Consider the following 19,250-nt stretch of genomic DNA (forward strand, 5'->3'; position numbering starts at 1 on the left):
ATGCAATTAAAGCACTTGAGTCCTGAATAATACGGTCTCTTTTCCAGAAGAGTCAGTCTATGGATAGGGAACTGGAATATTCCTGTATTTTTACCTCGTGTTTCATAAGTATGACAAATATTCGGTTAGTATTAAAAATATTTTTGTTTTTGTACACAAACGAAACAACTTCAAGGAAGTATATCGCTGGAACTGTAAGACGGAGTGCTTTAAATATGGTCTTACAGGAGAAAGTTGGACCCCCCCCCCAAAATCCGAAGTGCTTTTTTCTGCATATTTTGGTTTGTGTTCAAACAGGAATTCTCCCAGGCCCCAAAACAGAATACTATAACTAATGAGTGAAAGAAAATACCCATGGTAAAACCTTAGAGCTGTCTTGAGATTTGAATTCGACTTGATAGTCCTCAGAGCAAAGAGAGCATGGTAAAGCCTTTTCTGGAGTTTCTCTATGGGACTATCCCATTTCAAGTTTGCCTGCAATTCAACCCCCAGAAACCTTGTCATATCAATAGCATGACACTCCCATCCCACAATAGCTGGATCATTCTCATTACCTCTCATAGAGAACTTAAAAAAAATTGGCTTACTTAGATTAAGCTTCAAGGAATTATCATAAAACCATCTATTGAGCTGCTGCATAGCAATATTAGCCTTCTCCATGACATCTTGATTATAGTTGCTTCCTTTAGCACAAAATACCAGCAGCGCTGATAACTCAACGCAGAATATCAGTAGCATTTATAATATATCTCAGAATATAAGTAGCATTAATAACACAACTACTGACATTGACCGAATAGAGAATCAAGTGGAACCACCAGTCAAAAAACCGCCCAGAAAAGTATGCTACAATGAACTGGGATGTTACTCTACGGAATACCCCTGGAACGACACCGATTATCTTCCCAGCAGCCCAGAAACGATCAATGTGAAATTTTACTTGAGTAATAGGCTAACTGGTGCTAATAGAACACTACTAATGACGAGGCCTAACTTGGAAATAGATTCTAGTTTTTTTGATTGGGATAAGTGGGTGGTTTTCGTTACACACGGGTTCTTCGGGAGTGCAGTTCTGAATAACTGGATAGGAGAGATGGAGGAAGCGCTGCTGATCAGAGGTGACGTCACCGTGATAGCTTGTGATTGGTCGCCCGGCAGCAGGACAATAAACTACGCGCAGGCCGCAGCCAATGCAAGGGTGGTGGGCGCCGAGATCGCTCGAGTTGCTCAGTTCCTATTGGATAACAGTTTGGCGGCAAGGGAACGGATACACCTGATTGGTCAGAGCCTCGGTGCACACGCCATGTCCTACGCGGCGGTAAATTTGAAATCAGTGGCTCATCTGACCGGCCTCGACCCGGCTCAGCCTGGCTTCGAGGGGACTCACCCCGATGTCAGGATTGATCCCACCGATGCTGACTTTGTGGATGTGATTCACACTGACGCCAGGCCATTTCTTCCCGATCTGGGACTCGGACTCATTGAGCCGGCCGGTGAGTTATTTTTATGACACTCCTCACTTCACAAAGTTGTATATACGTATTACCCATATGTAGAATTGGACGATAGTGAAAGTTCACTCAAAACAATATTTGAGGCCTTATGAGAGCCAATTTTTACTATGGGTTCCAAAAGAGATAAACTGGAAATAGCCTCTTATTTATTATTTTTATTAAAGGTGTTTCTAAAATTTGAGGAGTAAAGCCCTGATGTAGAGTACCTATGTAAAGCGGGTACTTCATATTTAGATGGATTTCAAATCATCAGATTAATTATAGAATAAAGAATATGAAATTAACTGAAAAAAATGTATAATATGAATGATAAAATTGATTTGGATGAAAAATATTGAGTAGTGAGAAAAAGAATCACTAAAGCAGTAGGAATAGTGAGGTTGAGATTGATATTAAAAAAAAAACGTCCACCAGCACAACAGCAACATGTATAAGAAAAACTCCAGCTTTAAGTTTCCAGAAAAAAATAATTAGGTGGTAGTAATTTTTCAACTTATCTAACTCTTCTACATTCAATGCAGGAATTAATTGAACTGCACTAGCGCTTACAATATGCCAAGTTAGGCAGTCAAATACAATTATTTAAATTGTCAACTTTATTAAATTTTTCAATGAGTTGTTTATTTTATTTGCTTGGTAGGGAAATCATGTTTCAAAATTTTATAAACAGAATACTAGTAGAATCAAGAGTTTCTTATATCAACTGAAAAGCGTTTTTCTTTATTACCATTGATGTGACTAAAATGCATTCGTTTTATTTCGATTATTCTTGCTTAATTATTATATCAATGCATTGAAGAACATATTTCACAATAATACATTAATTGCTGCTTATATTGTTTAATGAATACTCAGGTGACGTTGATTTTTTTGTAAATGGAGGAGTACAACAACCGGGCTGTTTTCAAACAATAATGGAGCATCTTCATCATTATCCAAGCGTACTCAGCATACTAACAGCACCCTTCCAAGGTGAATAATTTTAGAATATTAATTTTTATGACTGGCATGAATGAATGAAATTGTTACATTGATCTCACTCAGGTGAGATAATTCACTTCCTTGAATAAATTGAACTAGCTTGATACATTTTAATTTATTGAAATATGATCTATTAAATAAATTATCCATATAATTTATTTTGTAGCAATAAATACAAAGAGTGAAAACCATAATTATTATTAATTCTCAACAATATTATTATTCAAACTTCGAGAATGTCTCTTATTGTTATTATAGTATTACCGATAAATTAAATTGCAAAGAAAAATATTTAAATCATTCATATACTAGATTTCTTGTTTACTAGAAAAAGTAAACCATAGTTAGGACCTATATTGAGCTATAATGAAATTCCACCGGTCAGCATTTGTTAAGTGGGAAATAATGATCTTATTTATAGGGAATGCTAAAAGAAGACAGATTCATTGTTTTAAGAAAAGATTTACTTGTCGATATCTGTCCATATAGTAAGGATGACTTGTTAACAAATTTATGATGTCACGTTAAGCCAATTCTGTTATTTTTTACTTTCTTTTGACTTTGTTATGCATTTTTGTGAAATGTAACAAGAATAAATGAATTATAATTTGAATTAAAAAGAATCTCACCATGGAAACTTTCTCATGTCTAAATCTCTAAACTTTCATCTGGAGTTTTCTAGCACTAGTGCTTTATTAATTTGACAAGTGTCGACTTAAGACATTCAAGTAACTTACAATCAAAGCATAATGGAGCACCACCAGTCGTTATTAATAATTCAAGTTTTTATTCATTGAATACATTTATGATCTTGAATAGATACAGCAATTTCAGCAATACCGTGAGTAACACATTAAAATAAAATTCAAGTTTTTATTCATTGAATACATTTATGTTCTTGAATAGATACAGTAATTTCGGCAGTATATTACCGTGAGTAATATGATATTGAAATAGAGTTTAAAAATGTTTTTATTGGCTGAAAATTAATTGTTTTCGATAATTTTTCAGTTTGAGGAATTAGTAAACTTTTTCATTTTTCGAGACACGATTGGTTTGGGACAATAATTATTCACTCTCGATGGTTCCTGATAAAATATAACTATATAACTTAGTTTCTGAAGAACGAAAGAAGATTTTGTATAAATATTCAACTTGTCAATTGCAGATTTCATATTTAATTATCAATTACAATTTAAACTGTAATTTTTAATAATTACTTCCATTCTTCATGTTCGTGATTTTTTATCATCATTTGAATTATTGCTAATCCCATAAATCAATAACAATAACGTAATTTTAGTCGTAGGTGATTACTTCTCATGCAACCATAGGAGAGCACATCAATACTACATAGAAGCCTTGAAAACGGATTGCAGTTTTTGGGCAAGAAAGTGGACTCCTTTTAGGTAGGCCTACCTGAGTTTTATTCAGAAGTAAATCTAATAATAGCAACCAGAGTCATTATATGAAGTGTGGGAGTTGTGAAAAATTGAATATTTATCTTTATCATTATAGTTTATAATTTCAGGAAAATCGTACAATAGGTAGCAAACAACACTAAATTTTTTTCAACATAACCTATTCATAATGAGTAAAAATGATATTTTATCCACAAATCTAATGTATAAATAAAATATTTTACAAAAATTAGAAAACTTCTAAATTCACGACCAACTGTTGGGAAAAATATGATAGTTCATAAGCCACGAGCGAGTTTCAATATTACTTTCAACTCCTTGACAATCACTAATTCAAATCCTTCAAGTTCTACCAATGATCAAACAAACATCATGTCAATTTGCAGACCTCTCCCGGAGTTAAACCCATGCACCCCTGATGAATGCCAAGAAATGGGAAAGTACACAAGCTTGCTTCCAGGCCGTGGAACGTTTTATGTACAAACAAAATTCCCAGCGCCTTATTGTGGTGAGCTCATTTTCACTAGATATCAGTTTTTATAGTTATTACACAAAACCCAAATTATATTTTTGAAATATTGATTAGCTGCTAATTATGATTACTTATATTGATTATTCACTTCCATCTTTATTAGTTTCAATTAGCCAATAGCAATCCGTTTTTCATCGATTGCATAAACAATTATATTACAAATATAATAATTTGTGATTATATACAGAAATTTATGCCCTTGTTTATTGTTTGAATAATGTGCTTGATAAGGTATTTTGTTTCATTCTAGAAGTATTAGTAAGGGTACGCGCATTGTGAAGAGGTGGATTGATTGATTAGCTGCCATTTAAAAACCTTTATTTGATTTTTTGGTGGAGGTAGAGGGAAGAGATCGAAGCATGGTAGGGGTATCTCACTGTAACACAAATAGATTGTGTGTTATGGAAGAGTTGTACATCTACCTGGACCTCTTACTATGCGGGCGCCACATAGCATGAAATGTATTTGTACTAGTAGTTCTGTGAACAGTAGACCTCGCGCTCAGTAAGTTATATTGACCTGTTGTTATGTTTTCTCAAAAATTAATAAATAATTTATCAATTTTAAATGTCTAGAAAAAATCCTTAATAAACATAGAGCTTTCTGTCCTATCGTACCGTGTTGTCCCGGAGTGTGAGTGTGAGCGCTGTTATCAGGTCTGGCTGCAACTGTCTATAACGTTGGGGGAAAGATACATTCTCAAGATGTTCGAAGTTTTTGAACGGGTAGTATTATAGTCAACTGTCTACTAACGTTGATGGAGAGATACATTTTCAAGATGTTCGATGTTTTTGAACGGGTAGTATTATAGTCCACCAGACAGCTGATTTAAGATGAATAATTCTATAGTCTGATTTTTACTCTAATATTGGCGTTTGAATGAGGCTCCTTTTTCCTTTTATATTATTCTTGAAATGCAAAATTTCCAAAAACCTTGTATATACGTCGACGCGCAATTTAAAAAGGAACATACCGGTCAAATTTCATGAAAATCTATTGACGCGTTTCACCGTAAATGCGCAACATATAAACATTTAAACAGAAATGCCAAACCGTCGACTTTAATCTTAAGGTGCGTACAGATTTACGCGCCGCGAACATGAGCAATTCACTTTTAATCAGCTGATGCCAAGCTTTTTATATCTGTATCTTACTGAATAATTACCACAATATCAACTTCTCAACTACACACAAAAAAAATAAAAATCTGTATCTTACCGTTTCTGTAAAAATACAGATATAATCAGCTGATTAAAAGTGAATTGCTCATGTTCGCGGCGCGTAAATCTGTACGCAGCTTGAGACCTCACTTCGCTCGGTCAATTATAGGAGGTACCTCTACTCCGCTTCCCTCTACCCTCCTCACTATGCGCGCACCCTTAAATAAGTAATTATTAATAAGTACTTTGTCATAGAAAACAACATCCACTCAATATTACATGTATATATTTGGGGAGATGTGAACATGTTTTAAAGATAAACATCAATTATTTGAACAATTTTTGAAAATTAATTGAAATAGTAACTGTAAGTGTAGGAGTGTGTGTGCGTAAGCAAATAGGTTTTTCAGAAGTAGGACTATTCCGGATTGTATTGAAGACGATTATGAACCTAAAAAAAATAGCTGAAACAAATGTTGAACTAAACGAATAAGACGTTGATGTTGTCAATACCACTATTTTTGTTCAAAATCAATTTAAATAACAAAACCAGGTTTCATTGCAACACCTACCACATCTTGAGCTGAACTGGTTTATCAATTGAGAGCGTAACTGACTTGAATTACATAGAATACGTCTTATTACGTCCTATACAATCAAAATTTAGAACTAATCTAAGGTTTATTCAGAAAACTGTCAATTATTGCAGATTCTACAGCAGAAGTGAAGAGGTTTAACGAGAAATAGTTTCTAACACACTATTATTTTCAACAAATTGGAAATAACATTAACTTCTCTCTTGTAAAAAGAATATCCTCCTTCCTCCATTACTTGATAATACTATAATTATTGCATTATAATTACATCAATTTGATTATATTTATACCGCAATTGAATTATATTTTGGATGATTTACTGATGAATTTGAATTGATTTCGAAAACAAATAATTATTGTTTCTATAACAAATATAATTTTAAAACGATATACATTTTCAGTGTGGGAACAGGAGTCAGACGACAATATGATAGAATATCTACTGGAAAACAACATCCACTTTTTCTCGACAAGTGCATCTTATCCAACAAGGCAGCAATCCAGCCATATTGACCGATCCAACATTCAATGAATCATCAAGATATTTATCAAACTTTTGGTTGAAAATCATGAATTATTATGGCAAAATAGATACCTGCATATTTTTAGCACTGAACTCCTCAAATCAAAATTGAAATTTTCCATTTCATTGTCAAACTAGTAGTTTCATACTGCTTACACGTGCTTTTAAACTTTGAATGAAAAAATATTTTTATATAGGCATACGCGTATTATTATTATCAACATGTACTGAGCATCTAACCTTATTAGTGACTCCATTAAAATTTCAAAATATTGCAAAACTAACCTTATTAGTGACTCCATTCAAATTTCAAAATATTGCAAAACTAACCTTATTAGTAACTCCATTCAAATTTCAAAATATTGCAAAAATCTTATATGATGAAAATGAACAAGAAATGAGCGCAAAAGTGTATTAATAGTGAAGTAATATTTTAGTTGGTAGTGGATGTCTATTACGGATAAAAATGCTTATAGAATTTTATTATATATAGGCTAACATTTTTCAAGAGTGGATATTATTCTTAGACAATCATTTTCATTTGTGACAGGTTTAAAAAGAGAGCCTATAAAAACAGGTAAAAATAGAACCCATTCCACTAATGGTTGGCAGACACATACCGGTACTAGATGATATGACATTTAAGATTATTGCATTTTCAATCCTATTAGCGCACTGACCAAAACATAAAACATCAACAGATTACGGGGAACAGATAATTTGAAAGTGAATCATGTGAAAGTGGATAATAATTTGAAAGTTAATCTTGGAATTCTATAACCGGGATCAAGAAAGAAGTACCCATTAGATCACGATTCTTTCAAAATACTATATACTTCTCGAAAACCGCAATAACAAGTACTTGTTAACTTACTTGAAAATATGAATTACCAATAAATAACAAAATTATCAATGTAATAAGAAGTACTAAAGTACCTTGGAAATCATTCTGAAAACAGTTTCTTGTTACTAAAAAATATTTATTATCAAGAAATATAACAAATTTAGCAATTCATGAACAGTATTTTACAATGGAGAAGACCATTCTAAACTAATACTATAAAAATTGCACACTGACATAAAAAGCTCACTGTACATTTACATGATAAATTATGCACACAAATCATTCTATTGGTCTATCTTTAGCGAGAATCAATCATACAACATACACAAAAAGTCTAAGCTATAATTATATAAGAAACATGCATAATGCATGTAATTGTTATAAAATGCATTGAGTTGTCTAAAAATTCTACTTATAAAAAATATCAATTTTTCTAGGGTTTTACACTTTCTAAACCATTAAGGCACAATGAGAGTGATTTACAAACTTTTAAGAGTAGCCTACTTTTGACAAAACTTTTCAAGGTGAAAAAACCTTGGACCTAAAACTATAAATTTATTTACATTATGTTGAGAGAACTGAATTAGGGAAATCGGATTAGATCATCATTCGAGGATGAACAGATAAAAAGTTGCGTACCAAAGACACCAATGTCAGTCCATCATAAACAATAACCTTTCATATAAATTGATTGAAAGATCAAAGGCAAAACTTCCCAGCGATATTAATAACAGTAGCAAACCATGAAACTTCGAATTTCAGTGAAAAAATTCAACTTCAACAACATTTTTCAACCGAATAGATAATTATTAATAAAATCGATTTTTTCAAATTCATTACTGATCCCAAAACAGACGATTTCCTGGAAAACTTGTTTTGGTGATTTCATAACATTACATTGCATTTTCGGAAAGCTGTCCAAATATTCATCAAATGAAATTAAAGATGCATTAATGAAAGTCAGGAGGTTAAAATTTCTTCAAAATTGACTTACTTTCTATTGTTGAGCGAACCGCTGAAGAACACCGATTTCACTGTTCGATAACATACTACCAGATGGGTTGAAGCGTGCACCAAAATCGTGAAATAACAAAAATCCAACCAGCACGCAATTTTTAAAACGTTCAGCCTTTCCGTTTCCGTATACTCATTAATCACTACAGTTCACTTTGTGAATGAAAGTCCCATATTCAAATTTTACAGTGGGATTCATATTGATCGAAGCTTCGTAAACGATAATATAGCTGTTTCTTCTCCAACATTCTCAAAGCAAAAACGACTTTCTGAAAAATGAATAATCAGCTTTAAAGTTCCGTCTTACAGCAAGAAAGTAGTAAGAGTGCAATATAACATTCCAATAAAAGATTTTCAAGAGCTTAATCACAAATATAATTTAGAAAGACTAGTAAGTATTAGGACTGATGATCAGATTCTATTCCAACTAGTTGATTTTCATGAAAAGCCTACTTTATCTTGAAGAGTTCTACTTGAATACTTGAATACTTTGATAGAGTGTGTTCACGAAAATGTTTATTATATTTTTGCAAAGTAAAGTAATTTTTTTTCAATTTTATTTATTCACTCATTTACAAGAAGATAAAATGCAAGTTAATAACAACAATCATAATATACCAAATAAAGAACTGTGGTGAAAAATATAGGGGGAGATTAAACGATTTTCCAACTATGGTTATGTACTAGGAAAACTTCCATTCTTGAGAGTGTGAGGGAGGTATCAGAAAAAGTGAATAGAAGGTAGGTATCAAAGGATGGGATGGAGGAAGGTAATGATAAATGGGAAAAACGATTGGACCAGGTGGTAGAAAAAAATTGAAATTGAAAGACTAGAGGATTTACCAAGGATTAGATATTACAAAAGTCATAAAAAGTCGATAAACTGATGGAGTTCTACAAAAGCTAAGGATTGGTTTTGAATCTTATTTATATTCAGAATTCAAACAATTTCAAAACTGAAGATATTTGTAAGAAAATTAAATTAATCTACGGATATTTCCTCCAGCTTCAAGTACTAGATACACTCATGACCATGCAACTTATATAGTTATCTAGTTATAAATATGTTGGAGATAATGAATAAATCAATTTAGTTCAATATAATACTTCTAGAAGATCACTGAAGACAGTTAATACAAAAACCTGCATAATGGATGCAAAATGATTATTTCTCACCTTTTGGAATAATAAAAGAAGTATGTTTCCCAATCACTCTCTCCATTCCACAAGTATTGACTTTAAGTAGAGTATCTGTACTCAAAAAGTACATCTGAAACATAATAACATACTATTAGTTCTATAAACAAATTGCAGATGGTAATGGGGGTTTCTGCATGTGGAAAAATACAGTGAAAATAGGCAGTAGGCTTGATAAAAAGTTTACTAACAGTAAAAGAATGCTTTGTTTTTTAACATGAAAATAGTCTAAAATTCAACCTTGCATTAAAAGTCATTACACAAGCAAAAATAGATATTCTGAGTCAAAAAATACAAACTTTTGAAATATTCAAACTTCCCTATAATCATTAAACTAGGAAAAAATAGTAAAAATTCGAGACAAACAGTATAAACTTGAGAGATTATAGGATCTTATCGTCATTTGCTCTGAATATACACCCTAATGTGGAGGAACCTATTCACAAGTGCTGTATTAGGTTTAGAACAGCTGTAAAAAAACTGTTATCAAGTTCATGATACACAGCGAAGCAGTTATTGATTTACATTGATTATATTTGGGGTTTATTTATTTTATTTGTTACAATTTTCAACAGAAGCAATAGGTAAGAACCCAAATGTGGTTCCTTAACTTTAACAAAAATTACAGCTTTTGGTTAGCGATGTTGCGCTGAAAATTTAGCTTATTCAAATTCGACGAAGTTTCACGAAGACAAAGGTGAACACATATTGGTGAAGACAGGTAATAGCTGTGGGCTTCAAGAAGAAAAGATAACAGAAGAATGTGGTAATAAATTGCAAGATAGTCTAGCAGAAATACCACATAGGCTCTAAGCATCTATTTCAAATACTCACATTGTAATTAGTGGCTAGCCCACTATGAATGGAACTTGGTATCATCGATATAAATCCTCCCATTACATTATCTGATGGCTTCAAGCTTCTAAACACTTCTACTGGTTTACTGGGCTTAGAGTTTGTGTTTGCAGGTGACCCAAAAATACCTGGAAAATAAAGTTAAAATTCAATATCTTCATGCCATGGGTTAGATTTACTACATTAGCATCAGTATAATTTGTTACAATAATTACGACAGTGAGTTTTGTACAAGTCCTCATATGGGTATAGAGGTCAAAGATCAAGCTTTGAATACATGCAAGGTTAGGTGTAAATACATGAAAATACAAACAATAAGGCGGCGTTCGCACCAGCACGATATTGTGCCCAATATATAGCTCAGAAAATATCGTTGGGATAAGTTGTAAGGGAGGATCATAGATGGTAGAAACGAATCTAAGTCTTCACTGATACTGAAGTTATCTTTCCTTTTTTCTTGTCTTTTAGGTTTTTTCTTGTCTTTTTAGTTTTTTTCTCTTTCTTAATTTGCTTTGTGTTAACTGTAACACTTCTTTTTTATTTTAGGTAGTTTTTTCTGCCCAAACAGGTTTTTGTAACCTTTGGGATTATTTTCCATATAAAATGATTTTTTGTAATGTTCTTCAGGGTATGATTGTGATTGTAATTTCATGCTCTGTATATATTGTAAAAAATAGAAAGAATTGATTTGAATTTGAATCTGTAGAAAGTGCTGTACATAGTGCATTAAATTTTATAAGAAAAATTTCATAAAAAAATTTTATTATCCAGTACTTACTATTCATAAGAATCTGTTTTTCCACACCACTAGTATTGGACGAACGTACAGTCAGACCTTGAAAAGAGAGATTAGATGAGTTTCAACATGGTATTAAGCGTTCAATGTAATGTTAAAAACATACAACTGATAGAAGTTGAATTGAATACACAGAAAAAACAAAACTCTAGATACTATAAGTGTTATTGGCACTACTAAGTTGCGTTTAGAAATCAAAGACCATATGAAATATCATCTCATAAAATATATATATATATATATAATATATATATATATATATATATATATATATATATTGGTGTGTATTAATTTTTTTGTCCACTATCAACTTGACATTGAATTAAAAAAATTGATTGAAATTTCAAAACTCTTTGATTGAATTAAAAACCTCCCAAGGATGATGATTTACACCAGGTCGAAACGACCATTGCTTTTTCCATTTAAAAGTTTTCAAATTCAATGATAAATAGCATATATGAATAAATTATAAACGTCATAAAAATGTGGTAGAAATTGATTCTCATCAAACAAACTCAAGCTGAATTGAGACTGATTGGTTCTAATGGCTTTGATAATTTGAGATTTGAGCATTCCATAAACAGTTCAGTATCACGCAATTCAGATTAATTCACCTTGTACCCTTAGCATATGTCTATTAAATGAATTATGTTCATCATTCAGTTTAGGTACGATACAGGAATAATTTTCGCTTATTTGAAAACTGAGCCAATTTTCCATTTAGACAAACATTGATAACATACTTTTCAACAAGTTTCATGAGTCATATAACAAGCCAGAGCAATGGTGAAACTGAATCGTTTAAAATACTTCATTTCAAAGTTTAACTTACTGGAAGAGGGGGCTGGCATATCAGCAGGTAGTTTCAGCTTAGACGTTGAAGGCTTGCTCATCATTTCCTGCTTCTTAGACGCATTCTGCTGATCAGACTTCTTTTCTAGAATGCAAAAAAGAATCATGTATAAGTGTCAGCTGCACAAAAAATAAGAAGTGACATTCATTTCATCTTGGATTTCAGTTGATCTCGAATCAGCTATTTGGGAGGGTCTCAGTTTCTCGAAATTTTAGTTAGTCTAGTTTCCTTGGCTTTCAGAATATCCAGTGGATATAGTATCCTATGAATTCGGATATATCTTATAATATATTCTTCTCAATATATTTATTATAATACTAATATATTTCAATTTAAAAGCAAAAACCTAACAACCCCCTAACCTACATTTGAAGCATAATTGAACATAAATGTTCAGGTTATGTTGTGAAGCCGTGATATTTGCCGTGTCCCACTTGTTTCAGTTTCTCATGAAAAAATAGGCACTAGATGAACTGATATTGAAAGGAACTGAGAGCCTTCCAGAATAAGGCTAGAAGCACACATACAGATTTCATACGGTCGGTGAAAAATTTAACGATAAATTTATCTGTAAAAGGAGCTTGCAAACATACCAGATTTTTACCTGCCAAAGATTAGTTGCTTTGACAAATTCCATGAGAAGATGAAAATTATCATCTGATTGATGATAGAAAATGTGTAGCGATTAGTGGAATGAAAATTGAATGACTAGTAATTACTCCTTATAAATACCTCAACCTCAAGCGTACCCTCAACGCTTATCACCAACCAATAATGACAGTAGATGACTGACGAATCTCGTCATGGCAAGATCTACTAGAATAGATCGGCGAATGTGGCAGGCCCCATTCCATCCCATGGTCGTTTTCACACTTGTCAAATGTCGGCCGACACTCTAGACTGTCAAATTTCATTATGTACTGCTGATTGATAGCCAATCGGAAGATACTATACTCCGTACAAAATTACTTTTGAATTGAAGGAATATATGCGGCGCAGAGAAATGGAGGGAGATCAGCCAATTACAGTGATGGATAGAACCATTGGTAGAAGATGGCACTTGCAAATTTGTCGACTGGACTCAGTTGACTCAATACTTTCAGAGAGGAAACGTAAGTTTAACATGAGTGCTTGAATACTCACTCGAGGAGAACGCTGACCGGTTCAGAACGGCAACATCGACGCCGTTTTATCCCTACCTCTGCTGCTCATGTCCCTCCCAAGTCAAAATTAATTTTGTACGGAGTATAACTTCTGAGTGTCGACTGTGTGATAGTCGGTCGACAATCGGTAATTGTGAAAACCACTAAAGCTGCGTTTACACCGGAGTTAATAACACGAGTTATTTACAAAAAATTATTAAATTGACTGAATCGTCAAACATTTCTCTTAATAAAAGTTAATAACTCGTGTTTTTAACAAAAAATTCCTTATCATAATAATTGGCTTCCATATGATTTCATTTAATGAGAGTATTCACATATTATAATAGCCGGGATAAAAATCAAAAAAATGTCTTGAAATAATTTAAAATTGAAAAAGGTGTGATCATTAACATAATGATCTTTATCTGATCTAATGTAAACAAATTATAGTGTTTACACCAGAGTTGATAACAAAAGTTTTTAACATAATGTTGATAACATTTTCTTTTGGCTACAAGTTTTGTTATCAATAAAAGTTGATAACTATGTCACGTTTTCGTCTGCAGCTGTAGTTGGTTGGGAACAGCTGTAGTTGTAGGGTAGGGATGATGGGCGAGGGGGTTGCGGGGAAGATAGGAACTTGTTATCAACAAAAGTTAATGCGATAAAAGAGGCTTTTGTTATAAACATAACACATTTCCTTTGATCTTTACCGATTCTCGATGGATAACATGAATATTGTTAATAACAAGGAATTTTCTGTTAAAAACACGAGTTATTAACTTTTGTTAAGAGAAATTTTTGTCGATTCAGTCAAGTTGATAACTTTTGTTAATAACTTATGTAATTAACATCAGTTGATGACAAAAATGTTAAAAACGTGTGCTATTAACTCCGGTGTAAACGCAGCTTAACGATTCACTATCGGAATATATTCCGACCATCAGAAATCGGCGAGTGTGCTAACTAACAGACGCTACTTTCTAAGAAGTTTATGACTTTAAAATCACTTTAATAGAAAAAATTAATTGTAGTTAAACCACGATTATGCTGGACGCGTTACTGCAGGGCTAGTGAACTGTCAGCATCCCTCATAAAGAAACACCAATGCTTCCCATTCAACCAATGCTGACTATTTGACGTGAATTTCACAACTGCACAACACACCCTCAGGCTATTGTACACCAACCTGCAACAATTGCCACATCAATTGAACAATAATCAATTTGCATTTAATCGTTGAATGAGTAATATTATTGTGAGCTTACCTGAACCTTTGGATGTTTCAGTGACAGTTTCACTTTTGGTAGATTCATCCGGTTCACGGACCATTTTCGGAACAGTTTTCTGTGCCACTTTCCTCGTTCGCCTCCTCGGTTCCACCTCTGTTCCTAAAATAGAAAGAACATATTTCAGCTAATGCATCAGGAGTAAAAAAAAATATTCAGAGTGGCCACCCACTTCAAAATAAAAAAATTATGAGTAGTTCCCGGTTTTCTAGAGTAAATTTCAAATTTTCCAAGTAGAGTATCCGCGGTATTTGAGGAACAAGATACATTCGCAAAGAATTTATTAAGGAAATCTTCAGTTTGATCTTCCATGACGAATTGCGAATAGCATATTTAAATTTACAAATATATTGATAATTTTTGACTTGACAAGAATATATATGTTTTAAGATATTTTTTTAGGTTAGGTAGTTCAAGAATATTACCAATTATTATTGCTGGCCATCAAGTATTTTTTTTATTTGAGTTTATTGGTACTGTACACTTATTTACTAAATTAATAGAAATTTATGGAAAATTTATGAGTAATTGGAAAAATTCATGAGGAATTCACGGTATTTTTCCCCCGGTTACTAAAATCATGAGGAATTCATGGTTCTACCGGTTTTCCCGGTAGGTGAACACCCTGTTATTATATTGTGTGCTAAAGTACATCATAATTAGTACAGGGAATCAAAAAGAAAAATTGAGTTAGATTCTAAATTTTATCAGTTGTTTTTATCTATGAAAACAATAGACCTTGTAACAGTATAATCATTTTATATTTAAAGCATCCAGTGACCTCCTATTAAAGGAGTATAAGGACTTTTCATGTCGATTTCAAAGTTGAAAATTATAGATACATTACAGTTGCTGTATAAAGATAACTAATATAGTAACTGGGAAATAAATGAAATACACTCAGCAGGAGCTGTCTCTGCGAAAGTAATAGGTCTGATAATGTTATTTTATAATTTACTTCATTAAAACAAATCCAAGTGATTTTTAATTCACATAAGAATGCAGGTTTTCAATACCTGCTATAATACGATTCATTCAGTGAAGTTTATCAAGAAATAAACGTTATGTTTATAGTTTATTGCATTTATGTTTATTAAATTTAACCGCAGATAAGTGGCATCTTACTGAATAATTGCCACGATAATCAATCAACAAGTGAGATGATGTCACTTGACCGCGGTTAAATTCAATATATATATAGGCTACGTGCAAATGGGTCCTGGTCTTTTAGAAAGATGGTTAAAATCTTCAATCATCTAATAAGTGGACTATTTTCCCATCATATTGTTTTTATTGTCTGGATAGAACTAATAAATAAAATAACAGCCATCGCTGATAAAGGTAATCACATTTCATGTGATGCCCAACGAGTTGACAACTCTGTTGCATATCCATACTTTCTCACTAATGGAATAAAACTTGAATTTTATAAAAACACTTATGAAGTGAAAGTGAACACTTAAGATCGTTTCGAACTGGTGTGGGTCACCATCAGACTGTAGAGACTTTGACATCAGAGTAAGTTCCTACAGTCTGATGATGACCCAGATTGAAACGATCGTAAGTGTTCACTTTCACTTCATAAGTGTTTTTGAAAGATTCGAGTTGACAACACTGTAAACGTAGGATGAAAATCAGCTGTCAGTTACGGCAAACATGGAGTCCTTTGTTGGACTTCTCACTCGCTTTCCACTGCGTTCAACTCGGGCTGACAAGTTGAATGGACCTAGTTGCCATTCTCTATAGGGCACAACATCTCATGAAACAAGTTGTTTAGGTTAGGCTGTCATTATCCTTGCAACGAATCATGTCAAGCTCTTATTATACACCTAATATCAGTCTATACTATCATGAAGGAAAGAACTGACTTATACACGTATGAGATAGAAAAATTATGTTTGAAGCATCATCAAGTCTGAACTACTGGACTGATTAACTTAAAATTTTGCATAAAGATTCTTAATTAACCGAGGATGGTAGCCCTATTTTCAAGATTTCATTACATCAAGTTTTCAGTTTGTCAAGTTTTAAAATAGACCCTTGCGGAGCACGAGTTACCTGCTAGTCTGAAATAAAATGTGTAATCTGAATAAAATATCGTATTACCTGTTTTAGGTTCAGCTTCAGGTTCCTTCGCTTCAACATTTTCCTCTTCTTTTTCTCCCATTTCGCTGAACGCCGCTGATATTTCTTTCACATCCTCTTCATTCTTCTTCTTCCTCTTATTTTTTGGGACTACTTTAGGTTTACTTTCTGTAAGAAAGAAATTTATATGTTTTGTTATTCAGTTTTTTTTAATAAAATCTTCAATCTTCAAATAAAATCTGCAAACCATTCAGGCAAAACTTCTTGGAAGAGGTGAGGCTTTTAACCCTGCAAAGTTTCGGAGGAGCAAAAATAAAACCCAAGAGACCAGAGATGGGTGATATTTCAGGCACAAATGTGGGTCAAGAGGCTGAGTCGCCAGGTGCCCTAGAGGCAATTTGATGTCCTCCCTCAGCGGAAGGACCTACAAAAAAGGGCCAGGAGTGGAACTCACATAGGTCACGAGTTTGCGGGTGGAGAGACCAGACCTCACCACTGCTTAAGTAAGGGCGGCCTTTCAGGCAAAACTTCTTGGTAGAGGTAAGGCTTTTGACCCTACAAAAAAGAAAAAACCGAAGAGAACAGAGATGGGTGAAACTCCAGACACAAATGTGGGTCAAGAGGCTGAGTCGAGGGTGGCCTTCCCTCAGCGGAAGGACCAGGAGTGAAACTCACATAGGTCACAAGGAACAATCATCAGCAGGTCCGTAGAGAGGGTACGGCAGGTAAGGCTGGATCCGGGGGGCCCGGTCTCCCAGGGGAGCCCGGAGGCCAGGTATCAATGAAAAAAAAATATCTTTAGTTGTAACTGTGTGAGAAATAAAAAAACTACAAATAAGTTGGAGTTATATAATGAGCTATTGATAAAATGTCTAAAGCAGCAATACAAACGTACCCTAACTAAAATAATAATTTTTACTAAAACTTTCCCTATTTGATAGCAACTGATTAAATACTGGCCGAGTGGCCAGTATGGCCAGCTGATTCGAATGAAACTCCAGAAGACCAGTTCAAGATTCATGTTTCCTTTGTTGTAATGGACACCATCATTGGAAGTGTGACTTCTCGGTTTACAGCTGTTAAGAAAATCAATAAAATGTTCAGTTTTCTGTGGATGTATCCGAAGCTCCAAACAGATGAGCTATGTAACCAGATCAAAACATGGACTACACTGTACAAAAATGATGTTGTCGAAGAAGAGCTCATTTCAGAGATGGGACATTTCAAATGCATCCAGCCAGCAAACTTTAGTGAGAACCTAAAAACTTTATTAGAATTATTGAATGTCCTCGTTCAACAGAAGATTTCCAGACTTTTCCCAGTGAAATGATTGCTTTGAGGATTTTCTGCATTTTACCAGTAACTGTTGCTGAGGCTGAAAGGTCATTCAGATTGCTGGCACGTGTGATTAAATGTTGGCTCATGGCTCAAGATCGCCTTTCAAGCCTATAAAGGGGTGCTGGCCTTAGAAAGTGACTAGTGCTAAAAATGGAATTCAGCAGTCATTGATAATTTTGTCATTGATAACTTTGCTAGTTGTAAAGCAAGGAAAGTTAACTTGAAAATAGGCCTATATGGTATCTGTTTCAAAGAATTAAATTGGTATTCTATCTCACTAGTATTTTTCTGTATTTTTAATCCTTCAACATAGTTTTTTGCCATATTTTTACTATATGAAACATAAATATGTGTGTAATAAATAGACACATACTTGAATTATTATCAAATTATGTTATGTAATTCCATTATCCTAATGAAAAGAGAGAATATTTGTGTATCATAAGTAACGTTGTAAAACATTGTGCTCGTGTGTAGGCCATTTGAGGTTTCGTTTTAATGATCAAGTACTATATCAATTATTGTATAAATATGTAGGGGCCTGATACGGGTCTAGTCGGGGGGCCCGCCACGGCTATCCACGGCCCTGATCATCAGTCTTTAGAGACTGCCAAGCATATCACACTGGATTGCGAGAGACTGGGGGCAAGAAGAAGGGCTCTATTTGGCTGCAAGCAACCAGGTGATGAATGGGATGTTAGTATAGGGAAAAACTCCTGGATCTTCTAAAGGACACAGGTATTGGTTTGCCCAACTAACGTACTTAAGAACACAATGAGCTCCGGTTGACGTCTGTGGTTCTTTGAACCTTTGGATCCTTGAATCAGTCCCTTCATAACATACATATATCTAGAATAAAATGTGTAAAATTTATAAAATTAAATAGAATATCAATTAACCATTTTTAGATTCAGCTTCAGGCTCCTTCGCATCAGAATTTTCCTTACCCTTCTCTCCAATTTCACTGAACGCCGCTGAAACTTCTTTGACATCCACTTCGTTCTTCTGCTTTCTTTTTCTTTTTGGGACTACTTCAGGTTCAATTTCTGTAAGAAAAAAATTCCATTTATATGTTTTGTTATAGAGTTTTTTGATATATCTTCAATC

At 33.5% G+C, this 19,250-nt stretch overlaps 2 protein-coding genes across 2 annotated transcripts in view; one reads left to right on the forward strand and one right to left on the reverse strand.

Moving 5' to 3' along the window:
* Window positions 1–641: 641 nt before the first annotated feature.
* LOC111055630 (pancreatic triacylglycerol lipase-like) lies at window positions 642–7,237 on the forward strand. Its single transcript, XM_022342858.2, has 5 exons — window positions 642–1,493; window positions 2,370–2,486; window positions 3,799–3,904; window positions 4,303–4,424; window positions 6,606–7,237. Exons 1-5 carry the CDS (start codon window positions 980–982, stop codon window positions 6,734–6,736), a joined length of 990 nt encoding a protein of 329 aa, XP_022198550.1. The 5' UTR covers window positions 642–979; the 3' UTR covers window positions 6,737–7,237.
* Window positions 7,238–7,686: 449 nt separating this feature from the next.
* The window catches only part of LOC111055634 (titin), a 56,306-nt gene continuing 44,742 nt past the window's right edge, over window positions 7,687–19,250 (reverse strand). Inside the window, exons 26-33 of the mRNA XM_039422728.1 lie at window positions 19,091–19,189; window positions 16,827–16,973; window positions 14,700–14,822; window positions 12,266–12,370; window positions 11,416–11,472; window positions 10,617–10,765; window positions 9,762–9,855; window positions 7,687–8,854 (exon numbers count right to left, since the gene is read on the reverse strand). Of these exons, the coding sequence (XP_039278662.1) occupies window positions 8,781–8,854; window positions 9,762–9,855; window positions 10,617–10,765; window positions 11,416–11,472; window positions 12,266–12,370; window positions 14,700–14,822; window positions 16,827–16,973; window positions 19,091–19,189 (848 nt within the window). The 3' untranslated portion in view covers window positions 7,687–8,780. The remainder of the gene's footprint in view (window positions 8,855–9,761; window positions 9,856–10,616; window positions 10,766–11,415; window positions 11,473–12,265; window positions 12,371–14,699; window positions 14,823–16,826; window positions 16,974–19,090; window positions 19,190–19,250) is intronic.

Source organism: Nilaparvata lugens, chromosome 3 (assembly GCF_014356525.2).
Source record: "Nilaparvata lugens isolate BPH chromosome 3, ASM1435652v1, whole genome shotgun sequence".
Taxonomy (NCBI): Eukaryota; Metazoa; Arthropoda; class Insecta; order Hemiptera; family Delphacidae; genus Nilaparvata; species Nilaparvata lugens.

Excerpts from the sequence above, each read along its gene's own strand:
- LOC111055630 (XM_022342858.2), top strand. The coding sequence starts at position 980 with ATGACGAGGCCTAACTTGGAAATAGATTCTAGTTTTTTTGATTGGGAT. Across the intron at positions 2,487-3,798 it reads ACTAACAGCACCCTTCCAAG|TCGTAGGTGATTACTTCTCA; the intron begins GTGAATAATTTT and ends ACGTAATTTTAG. Across the intron at positions 3,905-4,302 it reads AGAAAGTGGACTCCTTTTAG|ACCTCTCCCGGAGTTAAACC; the intron begins GTAGGCCTACCT and ends GTCAATTTGCAG.